The sequence below is a fragment of the Cryptococcus neoformans genome, chromosome 10, assembly GCF_000149245.1.
Source record: "Cryptococcus neoformans var. grubii H99 chromosome 10, complete sequence".
In the NCBI taxonomy this organism is placed as follows: Eukaryota; Fungi; Basidiomycota; class Tremellomycetes; order Tremellales; family Cryptococcaceae; genus Cryptococcus; species Cryptococcus neoformans.
Genome location: NC_026754.1, coordinates 720,001 through 732,500, shown reverse-complemented (window position 1 = coordinate 732,500; position 12,500 = coordinate 720,001). Strand labels below are relative to the sequence as shown.

At 52.3% G+C, this 12,500-nt stretch overlaps 9 protein-coding genes and 2 non-coding genes; 7 read left to right on the top strand and 4 right to left on the bottom strand.

Moving 5' to 3' along the window:
- The window catches only part of CNAG_04668 (ubiquitin-conjugating enzyme E2 M), a 1,517-nt gene extending 1,499 nt beyond the window's left edge, over positions 1–18 (top strand). Inside the window, exon 7 of the mRNA XM_012196740.1 lies at positions 1–18. This exon is cut by the window's left edge and continues 256 nt beyond it.
- The window catches only part of CNAG_04669 (mitochondrial matrix protein import protein), a 2,498-nt gene extending 1,062 nt beyond the window's left edge, over positions 1–1,436 (bottom strand). The window contains exons 1-3 of the mRNA XM_012196741.1: positions 956–1,436; positions 455–892; positions 1–398 (exon numbers count right to left, since the gene is read on the bottom strand). The exon at positions 1–398 is cut by the window's left edge and continues 272 nt beyond it. Coding sequence (XP_012052131.1) covers positions 93–398; positions 455–892; positions 956–1,393 — 1,182 coding nt within the window. The 5' untranslated portion in view covers positions 1,394–1,436 and the 3' untranslated portion in view covers positions 1–92. The remainder of the gene's footprint in view (positions 399–454; positions 893–955) is intronic.
- Positions 1,437–1,546: 110 nt separating this feature from the next.
- On the top strand, positions 1,547–3,626 carry CNAG_04670 (hypothetical protein). XM_012196742.1 has 5 exons: positions 1,547–1,604; positions 1,666–2,642; positions 2,701–2,816; positions 2,894–3,389; positions 3,450–3,626. The coding sequence occupies exons 1-5, from the start codon at positions 1,586–1,588 to the stop codon at positions 3,549–3,551; spliced, it is 1,710 nt and encodes a 569-aa protein (XP_012052132.1). The 5' UTR covers positions 1,547–1,585; the 3' UTR covers positions 3,552–3,626.
- Positions 3,627–3,715: 89 nt separating this feature from the next.
- On the top strand, positions 3,716–5,762 carry CNAG_04671 (hypothetical protein). Its single transcript, XM_012196617.1, has 4 exons — positions 3,716–4,370; positions 4,431–4,631; positions 4,696–5,699; positions 5,757–5,762. Exons 1-3 carry the CDS (start codon positions 3,760–3,762, stop codon positions 5,480–5,482), a joined length of 1,599 nt encoding a protein of 532 aa, XP_012052007.1. The 5' UTR covers positions 3,716–3,759; the 3' UTR covers positions 5,483–5,699; positions 5,757–5,762.
- Positions 5,597–6,090, bottom strand: CNAG_07999 (hypothetical protein). XM_012196938.1 has 3 exons: positions 5,963–6,090; positions 5,751–5,846; positions 5,597–5,693 (listed from the first exon to the last, which is right to left on the bottom strand). The coding sequence occupies exons 1-3, from the start codon at positions 6,032–6,034 to the stop codon at positions 5,670–5,672; spliced, it is 192 nt and encodes a 63-aa protein (XP_012052328.1). The 5' UTR covers positions 6,035–6,090; the 3' UTR covers positions 5,597–5,669.
- A 91-nt stretch (positions 6,091–6,181) lies between these two features.
- CNAG_12930 lies at positions 6,182–7,031 on the top strand. Its single transcript, XR_001046170.1, has 2 exons — positions 6,182–6,564; positions 6,635–7,031. It is a non-coding gene; the product is annotated as a hypothetical RNA (non-coding RNA).
- CNAG_04673 (NAD dependent epimerase/dehydratase family protein) lies at positions 6,617–7,608 on the bottom strand (the record flags this gene model as incomplete). Its single annotated transcript, XM_012196743.1, has 4 exons — positions 6,617–7,096; positions 7,152–7,385; positions 7,459–7,514; positions 7,578–7,608. 4 exons carry the CDS (start codon positions 7,606–7,608, stop codon positions 6,617–6,619), a joined length of 801 nt encoding a protein of 266 aa, XP_012052133.1.
- Positions 7,609–8,042: 434 nt separating this feature from the next.
- CNAG_04674 (transcriptional adapter 3) lies at positions 8,043–10,488 on the top strand. The gene is made up of 5 exons (XM_012196744.1): positions 8,043–8,692; positions 8,770–8,898; positions 8,946–9,325; positions 9,384–9,875; positions 9,927–10,488. Exons 1-5 carry the CDS (start codon positions 8,182–8,184, stop codon positions 10,392–10,394), a joined length of 1,980 nt encoding a protein of 659 aa, XP_012052134.1. The 5' UTR covers positions 8,043–8,181; the 3' UTR covers positions 10,395–10,488.
- CNAG_12929 lies at positions 8,078–10,760 on the bottom strand. Its single transcript, XR_001046169.1, has 2 exons — positions 10,696–10,760; positions 8,078–10,514 (listed from the first exon to the last, which is right to left on the bottom strand). It is a non-coding gene; the product is annotated as a hypothetical RNA (non-coding RNA).
- CNAG_04675 (hypothetical protein) lies at positions 10,745–11,565 on the top strand. XM_012196745.1 has 1 exon: positions 10,745–11,565. The coding sequence occupies exon 1, from the start codon at positions 10,776–10,778 to the stop codon at positions 11,478–11,480; it is 705 nt and encodes a 234-aa protein (XP_012052135.1). The 5' UTR covers positions 10,745–10,775; the 3' UTR covers positions 11,481–11,565.
- Positions 11,566–11,826: 261 nt separating this feature from the next.
- The window catches only part of CNAG_04676 (6-phosphofructokinase), a 3,434-nt gene continuing 2,760 nt past the window's right edge, over positions 11,827–12,500 (top strand). Inside the window, exons 1-2 of the mRNA XM_012196746.1 lie at positions 11,827–12,123; positions 12,196–12,500. The exon at positions 12,196–12,500 is cut by the window's right edge and continues 196 nt beyond it. Coding sequence (XP_012052136.1) covers positions 11,952–12,123; positions 12,196–12,500 — 477 coding nt within the window. The 5' untranslated portion in view covers positions 11,827–11,951. The remainder of the gene's footprint in view (positions 12,124–12,195) is intronic.

Here is a 12,500-nt window from a genome sequence, read left to right as displayed (position 1 = left end):
TACCATGTCAACTCTGTTAATTGTGCTATGAGGCTACACTATGCGGGATATTTGATGCTGGATATTGGCTTCTTCAACCGTACCTCTTTTTTTCACTTTTGCTTTCTCCCCTTTAACCACTTACCAATCTTGGCCAGGCTATACCAGAAACTCTTCACTGGGCCGGCAGTGAACAACCCCTTGATACTTTGGCGCAAAGCGGGGCCGTGGATGATTTTGCGCAATGCTTCCGAGAGGTTGGCTCGAAATTTGGAGTCCTCGACTACAGATACCCGACTGGAATGCTCGCTTGAGGCGGAGGCGGACGAGAGAATAGGATAATGAACGGCAAGAGATTGGCGAAGGGAGAGTGGCAAGGACAGAGTGAGGGAGAGTAGGTACTTTGATCCATCAGGTCTCTACGTGTCCAGTCAGTTTTGGCTTCAAACTGAGGCAGAGTATTGGGTATACCCACGACCATCATCTCTTCTCCGTTCCCCTTCCATTCCCACCCTTCCTTGTCGCCCTTATCTTCGCCCTTCCATCTGATTCCTAATCCTCTCAACAGCCCACCATAGACCTCTCGGAATCCTTCCCTCGCCCCTTCACCTCTTACGATATTCCTCACCTTTTCTGGGTTTTCAGCTCCTGGCACGCTCATTCTTGGATCGCCCGAGTAACTTAGCCCAGCAATCTGTTCCCATAGCCCATCTTCTGTAAAACTGGGCGGTAAAAGGAGGAGAGCGAGGGAGAGGGCAGAGTGTGAATTGGTACTGAGAGCTGAAGAGAGGGATGGCGATGGTGGGATAAGGGTTAGCACCGGCTTGTGTAACCGTCCAGAGAGGTAGAATGTGGTCCATTCTTTCAGGTCTTTCTCCAGCGTCGGAGTGGATATGACGCCGTACTTGACATTCTTTCCCCCCCACTTCCATCAGCTCTTGACAACTGCGTAAAAAGGCCAGACAAAACGACCCACCACGCCGTTAATGTCCACCATGGTCACATACCACACCCCCGCTCCCCACTTCTCCTGCACCCACCCTACCCCTTTCCCGCCTATCCACCTCGCGTACACAGGATAGTGTCCCGGGTTCTGCTCCAGATTGATCTTGTGGAAAGCCTCTGCGTCGGGTGTGGATATCAACAAGTCTGTCAGCGGTCCTGCATCTCCCGGCGCTGGGGGCTTGTAAGATGCCTGGGGCAGGACACCCGAGCCATAAGCCGCTGCCCAATCTATCGGTGCTTGAAATGTCGATATAACAGGCCGGAGTCTACCGTAGGCAGTGGGTTTGGCGACTTTTTCGCGTGCTGGGGTGGAATATGAGCGGAAGAAGAGGGTGTATGTGAGAACTGCGGGACGCGACCCAGCTCCATAGAGTGCGTTTCCAGAAATTGATGCTATACGTCTCGCCATGTCTGTCTGGGGAAGAAAAAGACGAGAAGAATCCCGTCAGAAGATTTCCCGACGCCATCGTCCACCCTCTCGACACCACCGCCACAAACCGCGAAATCGCCGAAAATCGAGAGGACAGTCGCGCTTGGAATTACATCTTGAATCTTGCATACATTTCTTTATTATTTTACACGTATTTTTCAACTGCATTCAATGTCTTTTGGTGGATTTGGTGAGTACTACTGGGTGGACACTGTGGATAGGAGCATACTGATACGTTTTTGGATCCGCAGGACAAGCTGCAGGGGGTGCTAAACCTCTTTTTGGAGGATTTGGCCAACAATCCACTACCTCGGCTCAACCAGCTACGACTGGCGGTGGACTCTTTGGCTCCCAGTCCCAACCACAGCAGCAACAACAACCAGCAGGCGGTTTATTTGGATCTCAGCCAAAGCCTGCAGGGACGGGAATGTTTGGGTCAACTAGCCAGCCTCAACAAGGACAGCAAGGAGGTGGAATGTTTGGGTCGACCACAGGGGCAGGCGCGGCGGGGGTTGGAGGAGGGCTCTTTGGATCAACAATACAACAGCAGCAGCAACCGTCTGGTGGATTGTTTGGCTCTACAACCGGCGCACCTGCTCAAGGAAGTGGTGGGCTCTTTGGTCAGACTCAACAACCTCAGCAGCAGCAGCAACAGCCTCAGGCGGGTGGTGGATTGTTTGGGAGTACGGCGGGCACGAGTACAGGAGGGCTGTTTGGGCAGCAGAACCAAAATCAGCAAAAGCCTGCGGGAGGGCTGTTTGGAAGTACTGCTGCACCTGCGACTGGCGGTGGACTTTTTGGGTCGACTCAGCAGCAGCCTCAACAACAAGGAGGTGGTCTCTTTGGGTCTACTACCCAGCAGCCTTCTCAGGTTGGCGGACTGTTTGGATCAGCAGCTCAACAACAGCAGCAACAGCAGCAAGGTGGAGGGTTGTTTGGAAACCTTGGACAATCACAAGCCAAACCTGCAGGTGGTTTGTTTGGCGGTAGCGCATTTGGTGCTCAACCTCAACAGCAACAACAACCGCAGCAGCAGCAGCAAGGTGGTTTGTTCGGATCAGCTTTTGGCCAGTCTACTAATCAAGTCAACCAGCTTCAACAATCCCAGGCTCCTCAGCAGAGCATGCAGCAGAGCGTGTTTGGTGTGAAGAAGGAGATGGATATCGAGTCGAGGATCAAGGCAGTCCAGGATGCTTGGGATACTAATAGCCCTGACTGCCGTTTCAAAGTAAGTTTTTATTATTTTTTGTTGGAGCTATTAGATCGAGACTGATAAAAGAGTGTAGTATTTTTTCTATAATGTTGTGGAGGAAGGGACAGCAAACAGATATGGAAGGCCGGCAGGTGCGAACGATGATGCCAAGTGGGCAAAAGCTTTGCGGGATAATCCCGACCCCAATTCGTACGTCAAATTTTGGATTCTGAAGCATCATCACCATCATCATCATCATCGCAGAAAAAAACTAAATGTTACGACAGTATGGTCCCTGTATTGGCAGTTGGCTGGGCCGACGTGAAAAAACGACAACAGCTCCAAGAAAACCTTGCAAGCGTTCACCAAGAACGTATCAAGGAGATCACCGCCGCTCTTGCACACACTCGACAAACGTCCCTTTCATCCTCTATCCGTCTCGCCAACCTCCAAGCAAGGCAGTCCCAACTTGTGCACCGGTTGATCCACCTCGCAGCTCAGACTCCGCAGCATGTACCCATCATTCAATCAACAGTGTTTAAGCAGGAAGAAGCAGATATGGCCAAGCAGCTTGAAGGAGTCAAGGCGGAGCTTGAAGGACACGGTAGAAATAGTGTAAAGAGAGTGGAGGCTAGAGGGGAAGTGTCCAGAGGGAGACTGCTTGGTCAGGTGAATGAACTTTGGGGCCAGTTGGAGGAGATTAGGAGGAAGAGAAAGGTCCGGGGTTCTGATGGACGAGAACAATGGGTGGGAGATGAGAAGATGCTGGCTGAGATTGCAGAGGTGAGTTTAGTATTGACCAAGATATAACAACGGCGCGCTGATGCGTGTATTCCTGTATAGGTTCTGGCGACGCAGCAAACGGCGTTACAAAAGCTGTCAGATCTTGTTCAAGACGCGAACCTGGATGCGGACGTGATGTTGAGCCATGGAGGCGAGCGATGAGCTCAGAGTGGGGAGTATGTGTTTTATAGCAGTGTATACAAGGGCAATGCATAGCCATTCGCAGTTTGCAGTCATATATAGCCGCTGTAACAAGTCCCCTGAGACTGCGGCCGCGATTTAGAGTTCAGCCATGTCGACGGACCTGTTTAACTTTCGGATCCTCATTTCACTTTCCCCATCCACTTTCTCTTTCTCTTCCCCAGCGCCAATGGACATTGACTCGCCCCCCTCAAACTCCATCCCAGACATCCTCCAGCCAGACCCGCACTCCCACGTCCTCCTCCCCTCCTTCTCCGCCTCCTTCCCTTTACCCTTCCGCGTCCTCTTCCTCGTCGGCCTGGCAACCCTGCTGTGGGCAGTCAATCTGCATGTCCTCTCCATCATCGGCATAGACATGAGCTGGGTCCTCGACCTGAGAGATGATCCAGGAGGAGGTATATCCCTAGATGAAAGTGACGATGGCGGCGAGCTTGCGGAACAGGGTATGCAGCTGGACGTCCCCTCTCGACTGCAGCAGCTTGCAAACACCACCACCACCACCACCTCGCTCAACGAACCCGATACGCCTATCCGCCTTACAAATACAAGGATAGTGAGACCGTCGGCTAATAAACTGCACGGACCGATGTACAAGTTGTTTCTCATGTACTGCGCCTGGGTCGGGACGGCATGGGTGCTTTTCAGGTACGTGAGCGGCGAAGAGGAGGAAGCGATGGAGAGGTGGAGAGTGATTCCTGGTTTGGCGATGGTGGGTGTTGTGGCTGGTGTGACGGTACCGTGGAGAGGTATCGTGGAGAGGGAACGGGCTGGTTTTAGAAGGTGTGTTGTGTTTGTTTGTTTGTTTACAAGGACGAGTTGGTGTTAACGTCAACGGTGTAGAGCCATCAAGAGGATATTACTGCCTCGTATCAATGATCCTATCCATTTTTCAGATGTCATCCTCGCGGATATCCTCACATCGTTTGCCAAAGTGCTTGGTGACTTGTGGATCTCCGCTATCCAAATCTGGAGCGGTGGGATCACCCAGGGTCGTGTCAGTCAAAGAGGATGGAGCAACTATATCACCTTGCTCATGGTGAGGTAAGTTTGGAGGTTTTCTTTTTTGGTAGTTCTAAACAAGATGGCATGAGCTCAAATAAAATAGTTTGCCATACATGCTGCGATTCCGTCAATGCCTTTTGGAATATTACCAATCCTCATGGCAATCCCCGCGTGCCCTTGCCAACGCTCTCAAGTACTTTTCCGCCTTTCCAGTCATCCTTCTCTCCGCTCTACAAAAATCCGTGGTGTCAGATATTGCCAGTCAAAAGGGCATCTCTGTTCAAGAACTCGCCGAGCGACATGATCGATGGTTTGGCGAGCACCGATTGTTCAGGCTATGGCTTCTCGCTGTCTGTGTCAATTCAATGTACAGTTTCTGGTGGGATGTGGAGATGGACTGGGGATTAGCGTTATGTGAGGCGGACACCTGGTTGGGAGCCAAAAAGGAAGGTGGTGGGAGGCATGAAGGGTGGATAGAGAGGATGAAAAAAATGTTGCGCAAACGGAGGGAAACGGACCATCATCAACGCTCTCCTTGTCCAACCCCATCACCATTTGTCACCTCACCCTCCGTCTCACCTACACGCGCAACCCGCCCAGCTAAATCCTTCTTCGCATTCGGCCTGCGCCCAACTCTTCTTCTCCCTGACCCGCTCATCTACCATCTGTTCACCATCATCGACCTCATACTTCGATTCACATGGTCGCTCAAGCTATCTAATCGGTTACATACTATCAGTGAGATTGAAAGTGGGGTGTTTTTGATGGAGACGCTCGAGTTAATGAGGAGGTGGATGTGGGTGTTTATCAGGGCAGAATGGGAAGCGGTTAAGATGAAAGAGCATAGGTGGGGGAGGGGGAAGCTTGTTTGGGAAGAGGAGGAACAGTGACAATGGTTCTGGTTTGTTTGTGGGAGGGTTTGATTGGCATAAGTACTGGATAAGGATATGGTGTTGTTGTGTATATAGATGCTAGATTTTCTGATTCCCCCAGCATCTTTTTGACATACTTGATTATGATACTGCATGGATTTTAATGGTACAACATATGTGGTTTAATATGATTCGTTCTGGTCATCTACCATTTCCTCCCAACGGCTTTCTACAAATCAACCATAAGCTATGAGAACCTTTTCTAGGAAGACGAGGTTAACCCCACCTGAACACAGTCTTTGAAAGCCCTGAATTCTGCTTCACACATGCCCTTGGACACTTCAGTGTACGACTTGCTTATACATTTACCATACGCCACGGACTGTTTCCCATTGTTCGTAGATTGTATCAGCCCTGGCCTTTCCTTTCGCTTGGAGAGGCGGAAGAGGGGAAAAGTGGAGGCGGCATCGCTGGAGTGGGAAGAAGAGGAGAACGTACCTGTGTAGCACACGATTTGGAGGCATTGGCTAATGTTTTCAATGGCTGCTTGTCTTTGAACCGGGGGGGCATATTGAGCTTCACGATGAGGAGGTTGGATTGAAGGATGACAGTCGATGGAGGAAAACGACAATAATTAATAATGAGATGAAGTCTTATGCTGGTGGAAATAGCTCCGTTTTATCTCTCGTCCTTTAATTTTGGAGCCGCCCACTGTCCATTCCACTTTTGATATTTCTCTCTGTCTTCAAAGTACCAAACTTAGAGGATGGTGATACATGGAAATACAAGTGCAACAGCTGTTATGTTATCAACACACTCTAACGGAAAGTCTCTATTGCCTTCTATGACACCGAACGCCTCCATATGGAAGTGGACAGGGAAAGATTACATGCGGATGCGTCGTAGCTTAGGGATCATAACGCATGCGACTATAAGGGCCAATTTTGAATAGGGTGTTTGGCCGTGTGCGGGAATGTTTTAGTAAGAGTCGAGACGGATGACTTATACTTGCGAATGACATTTGTTCAGGAAAATTATCGCCCTGAGTCTTGTTAGTCCATACAACTTCGGGCTGATATAGAAATTTCTGATCAAAGAATGTAAGAAGAGCTATGATTACTAGAGCATATGCTGACACCTAATTATCGCACATTAAAAATCCTTCTTCAGCCTGTCCACCGGAGGAAGAACCCCTTTCTTTTCCAGCATCTCGAACGTCTCCTCCAGTTCCTCCCATGTATCCGCATAACCTGTCCATCCTAATTTCCTCGCTTTACTCATCGTTCCTACGCAACTCCAGTCCCGTCCCAAAGCAAAGGTCAGAAAGTCCCAGGTGGCCTTTTCCCAAGCTTTTTGATCTAGGTTATACTTATCCCTCAGTTTGCCCCACGCCTCGTTGACATCTTGTCTCTTTGCCCACTTTTCTGGATCGACCTGGCAAAACAATGAGGGTGAACTCTCTGCCTTGACGCCAATGACATGCTCATGCTCCTTCAACGGATGGGCGTTCTCCATGCGCACTGTTGTGGCCTCATAGTTCCCAAATCCAGCCGAATCGGTCACCCCGCCATGTGGAAAAAGGGGATTCGGAACCTTACACCCGAACCTCTCCGCCAGCCTCGGCCACAGATTCTGAAAGCTTTCTGTATCTCCGTTCATCACATTGAAGATATTATTCTTCCCGCACGGGCTGTTTGCAATTTCCCAGGTGGACACCGTAGTGCTTGAAACCACAGGTCAAGATGAAGCGTTTCAAGTGCTCGATTGCGCCGGTCAACTCAAGCGCCCGAATGAAGTTGCTTAGCATGGTTGTGTTGGCGCGCGTGGATTCGACTGGATCGTCGCGGGCAAGGTAGGCACAGAAGAATACATGGTCGGCTTGAATATTCTGAAAATCTTTCGCCATGTCATCGGCGGAGCTCTGTAGGTCAAAGTTTGGTATGTTGGATTTTGGGGTTCTCATAGCCCGGGTTACTCCTGGAGAAGGAGTATACCTTCTCGTGCTCTAGATCTTTACAGAGGTGGTGTACTATGGCGCTTCCTGTAATACCTGGGCATGTTGGAGTCAGTATCCCAGCAAAGAGGAACGGATGGTGAGTGGCTTGTGACTTACCGGTAGCTCCGGTGACGATTGCGGAGGGCATCTTGATTGAGATATTGGCCTTGAACCTGGGATGGAAGTGATGAGATGGATTGTTGTTGGTTATGGATTTGGATGATCTAGAAACGATACCATTGTTGATATGGCATAAGAGTCTTTATGAGGTGACCGATGCTTTGGAGAAACAAGGTTTAGTACTCGTAGATGTGACATCACTGTTCACGGAGACGTCCACATCAAGTCGTTTGTTCACGGTATCTTCCAATAGCAGAGCCCACGGCAGATCATAAGCCGAGTGGAAGCCGGAAATTAGATGCGCCGAAAGGGAGTAAAGGAGTCATGATAAACAAATGCCTACCTAAAGACATGTGTAATGTAGGCACGCAGCCTTGTTTTTAGGAAACCTAGGCACGCGGGGATTGTTTACCCTACCATTGTCGTTGTAGCTAACGCGCATTCCCACTCCTCCAACAAGTCGTCGCCGTTTCCTCTCCTGCGGGCCGACTCGAACGCCCAGAAAAGATATACATCAAACAAGGATACAATACGATACAATACGATACGATACGATACAAAAAGAAGAGAAAAGAGAAAAGCAAGAACAAGAAAAGTAGCAATGCCACGCCAGTTCCCAAATCCCCTCCTGCCTTTACTCCACTCTACGACGTATCCCCAACTACCGTCTGTATCTGATTTGGAGAGTATCCGACAAGCGTTGGCAGAGTATGCGTATGCCGGATCGGGATCGGGATCGGCATCGAATGGTGGTGGTGGTGGTGGTGGGTCGGGGTCGGGAGGAGGTGCGGGGGTTGAGGGGGGTACACCAGGGGGGATGGGAGATGACATGAAGAGGAAAGATAAGAAGCGGAAAGAGCGGGAGGATGAAGATCGAGATCGAGATCAAGATCGGGAAAAGGAAAAGGAGAGGGAGAGGGAGAGGGAAAGAGCGGCGATAGAAGCGAATGAGCGAGCGAGTATGAGGTTGGAAGTGGCGGAGAAGGCGCGGGTGGCACATGCGCAAGGGGTGGTGGTGGGGAAGAAGAAGGGGTTGAGTGGGGTTGCGGGTAAAGGGTCGTCTGCTTCTACTGCGAGTCCGACGGGTGTCAAGGTGAAGAGGGAGCGGTCGTGTGAGTGTGTTTTGTTTGGGAAGGGAAGGCGAAGGGGAAGGGGAAGGGAAAGGAAGAGGCTGACGGTAGATGAATAGTGAGCCCAGCACCGTCAAATGCATCTACAACATCGTTTAAACCAAGTGCATCGCAACAGACGTATAGTGGACAAATCAAGAAGAAGAAGAAGATCAAGAGGGTGTTGGACAGCGATGACGAGACGCCCTGTACGTGTTTTTCTTTATTTGGTATATCGCAACTTACATGGGACAAGCAACGAGGGAGCGCTCGATGACACTGGCATCCCCACCGCCATACCCATCCACTACATCCGGCTTGAAACTCAAAATCTCGCATACCCAGCCGAAACGACCCTCGGTCGACGCTACCCATTCTCCTGCATCATCGTCCACCCCGCTCCCGGGCGCCCATATCGATTTCGCCCTTCCCGCCCAGCCGTCCCGCCCTTTGGTGCCTACGAGACAAGGACCGAGACAACCGATGAAACCGGGCCCTAAAAAGCAGAGTGAAGTGGATGAAGATTATAGTAACAAGAAGGCGCCGAACCAGGTCGCGTTTCCTACGTTTTGGAGTGCGGTGGAGCCGTATTTGCGGGATGTGAGGGAGGATGATTTGGCTATGCTGGGGTTCAAGGTGTGTGTTTTGTCTCTTTGCGTGTCGATGTCGGTGCTGATGCTGATGGTGGGGATAGACCGATCCGGCAGAGTCGTATGAAATTCCTCCCAGAGGACGGCACTATACAGAAGTATGGGATGAAGAAGATGGGAATCCACCTGGGACACGTACCCGCTTCCCGGTGCCCAACTTGCGCCAGCAACAAATCCAACAGTCGCAAACTATAAATCATACTCGTAAGAACACGTTGGCTCTAGCGGCCTCGGCCGGCGGGCCGCACATTCCGCATTTCGTACCGGCGCAGGAGATGAGGGATGAGAACCTGGTGGATGAGCAACGGGGGTTGGGTGGGTTGACGGAGAGGGTTGTCGCCGCCGTGGTGGGGACGTTTGTGGGGGATGACAGGGAGAAGGAAAAGGAGAGAGAAAGGGAAAGAAGGGAGAGGGAGAGGATGGAGGGTGGGGAGGTGGGGGAAAAGGTGGAGCCTGCAAAAGTGGATGTGGTTGATTTGGAGGAGAGGATGAAACACGAGTTGAGGGCGGTTATGCTTCTTGGCGAGCACGAAGAGGTATGTTATGGTTATATTTAATCGAAAAGAGGCTAAACGCAGGGTTAACAGTTTGACCCGAATAATCGAGATGACGACGAGATCACATCAGCGTTACGCCAATGCCAGCGTCTTTTAGTACACCAGACGGCACTGAACGAAGCGCGCAAAAGGCGTCTGGCGGAGATTGCAAAACAACGGCTGGCATACACAGAGTACCGCGCCGCGCTGGACGGGGTGGAGAAATCTATCGAAGAAGCATGGCTGAAACGTATCAAAAAGTATGGGCTGTCGCCTAAAAAGAAGCTGATGGTGGAGGGCGGGGGCACGGGGACGGTGGTGGGGGAACATGGGGAGGTGGTGCAGCTGAATGCGTCTGGACGGCCGCCGGTGCCGGATACGCTGCGACGGCTGGTGGATACGCGGAAGGGCTGGATGGGGAGTGTGGGCCGGGTGATCAAGGAACGGCCGCGGGGAGAGTTGGTGGGGATTCCGGGGGAGAGCGTGTACAAGGATATGGAGGGGGGGGAGAGCGTATAGATAGATATATGCGACTATTGCATGCGTGACTCGGTGTGAAACTCGGAACGGTGTCGGGGAAAGCTGTAGCGTGGATGGTATAACTAGCGTGTGTGCGACGCCCGGGGCGGGGTTGATAAGCTGATAAACGCTGAGTCAGCGCGGGGATGGCCAGGCCTCGCCATAGTGCGGAGAGGCGGGGATGTCCGTGGGGGTGGACTATCTCGGCCACGGTCTCCGCAGTCGGCCACCGAGTTCGCGCGAGATCTCGGGACCCAGAGCTGACTTGGCGACTCGGCGACTGACAAAGCGGCTGACTCACCTCGTGCCATTCTCGCCCTCCCCCTCCCGTATAAAAATGCAGCCCCCTCCCGACCTCCCCCTCCCCCCCCACCATACACAATGTCTGCCATCCAGCGCCCATCCACGCCATACCCATACACACACACCCTCGTACACGGCCACAGCGCCTCGTACCTGCAGCCACACCCGCTGCACCACCATGCCTCCACCCAGCCACTGCACTTCCACATGACCAGGATGCCACAGCGCGTCCCCCCTTCTCTCCTCCACCGCGTCTCCTCCTCCTCTGCCCCGCGCTCCCCCAGGCTCATGCCCCTCTCCGCGCCGCACCCCGCGTCGCCGTCTCGCGCATCAGAGACACCAGAGACGCAGCTCGATCGCCGCACCTCCACCTGCTCGTCTGCCTACTCCCCAGCGCTCCCCACCACACCACCGCTCCTGCCCACCTTGATCGCACCCACGCCCCTCACACTCCCGCCGTCGGTCATGTACCCTGCACCGCTCGATCAAGTGGAGGAGCTTTTACCAGTCGGCCTCGAGCAGCTGGACAAGTCACAGTCACACGCCAGTGTATGGCAAGTCGAAGTGGAGGACGAGGAGGAGAGGGGCAGGAAGCGATCCGTCGGGCAGGAGACGAGGTTCAAGCGCAGTCAGACACCGACAGTCCTGCTAGAGGCGCTCAAGCGTCTTTCCAAGTGCGCGGCGATCGACGAAAAGAGGGAACGAACACCAGAAACAGAAGGCGAAAGAAAAAGAGTACTGAGAAGTATGGTAGATGGGGGTGCATGGGTCGTTGTCGGTTGATCTCTGTAGTGTCTACCTGGCCATGTTGTTTTTATATATAATGAAATGTATTTTGGTTTTTTTGGAACATTGAGTCTGCACAAGCGAGCTGCTGATAAGCTGGGGGATTCAATACGGAGGATGGCGGATGGATGGGCAGATATGATACAATACAAGTATGCCAGAGCAGATGCAGTGATGGATAATAGGATGCAATGGAGTAATAAAAATACGATGGGGGATAACAACGATACGATGGTATAGGATAACATGCACAAACATGCACAAAGAATCATGATCGATGATATACTCAACTCGATTTTCCAGGGTGTTTGCGTCATTCCCCACCCAAACTTTTTCCTTTACCGCCGGCTCCCATTTGCTGCTCCCATTTTCCCATCTCACTTCAATCCATCTCATTTCAATCCACATTTCCTTTTCCCCCTTTTCTTTCTTTTCCTCGCATCGTAACCCACAACAAACCCACACAACATGCCCGACTCGCCGGCCGTCTCCCCGCTCCCCAAGGACCCAGAAGGCATCACAGAGCAGCTCCAGTCTGTCTCCACCCCTCCCCCTCCTCCACAGGTGCAGAAAGCCCCAAGGCAGAAGAAGATTGCAGTCTTGACCAGCGGAGGCGACTCGGCCGGTATGAACGCTGCCGGTGAGTGAATGCCCTTTGTGCTCATTCTCCTCCTTCTCATGACACTAACGCCCCCCCTTTTTTTTTTCATAGTCCGAGCCGTCGTCCGCCAGGCCATCGCCCGTGGCTGTCAAGCCTACATCATCCGTGAAGGCTGGGAAGGTCTCGTCCGCGGCAACACGTCCGGCCCCACCCCCGCACCCACCGCCCCCCAGTCCCCCACCCTTTCCGCCTCGTCCAAAACACTCACCTTTTCCTCTTTACCCCCCTCGCAGCAACTCGACAAGCTCACTTCCACTCTGAACAAGGAATCACTCGCCAACGAAATCTCCGTCTCTGACCCGAACGAGGTCACCCCGCTCGAGGATACCCCCCTCAGTTTCGGGTACGGCCAGCTC

Excerpts from the sequence above, each read along its gene's own strand:
- CNAG_04670 (XM_012196742.1), top strand. Across the intron at positions 2,817-2,893 it reads GATAATCCCGACCCCAATTC|TATGGTCCCTGTATTGGCAG; the intron begins GTACGTCAAATT and ends ATGTTACGACAG. Across the intron at positions 3,390-3,449 it reads TGCTGGCTGAGATTGCAGAG|GTTCTGGCGACGCAGCAAAC; the intron begins GTGAGTTTAGTA and ends ATTCCTGTATAG.
- CNAG_04671 (XM_012196617.1), top strand. The coding sequence starts at position 3,760 with ATGGACATTGACTCGCCCCCCTCAAACTCCATCCCAGACATCCTCCAG. Across the intron at positions 4,371-4,430 it reads GAACGGGCTGGTTTTAGAAG|AGCCATCAAGAGGATATTAC; the intron begins GTGTGTTGTGTT and ends TCAACGGTGTAG. Across the intron at positions 4,632-4,695 it reads ATCACCTTGCTCATGGTGAG|TTTGCCATACATGCTGCGAT; the intron begins GTAAGTTTGGAG and ends CAAATAAAATAG.
- CNAG_07999 (XM_012196938.1), bottom strand. The coding sequence starts at position 6,034 with ATGCCCCCCCGGTTCAAAGACAAGCAGCCATTGAAAACATTAGCCAAT. Across the intron at positions 5,847-5,962 it reads CCAAATCGTGTGCTACACAG|TCCGTGGCGTATGGTAAATG; the intron begins GTACGTTCTCCT and ends AATGGGAAACAG. Across the intron at positions 5,694-5,750 it reads CTTTCAAAGACTGTGTTCAG|AAAGCCGTTGGGAGGAAATG; the intron begins GTGGGGTTAACC and ends GTTGATTTGTAG.
- CNAG_04674 (XM_012196744.1), top strand. The coding sequence starts at position 8,182 with ATGCCACGCCAGTTCCCAAATCCCCTCCTGCCTTTACTCCACTCTACG. Across the intron at positions 8,693-8,769 it reads GGTGAAGAGGGAGCGGTCGT|TGAGCCCAGCACCGTCAAAT; the intron begins GTGAGTGTGTTT and ends GTAGATGAATAG. Across the intron at positions 9,876-9,926 it reads TTCTTGGCGAGCACGAAGAG|TTTGACCCGAATAATCGAGA; the intron begins GTATGTTATGGT and ends CAGGGTTAACAG.
- CNAG_04675 (XM_012196745.1), top strand. The coding sequence starts at position 10,776 with ATGTCTGCCATCCAGCGCCCATCCACGCCATACCCATACACACACACC.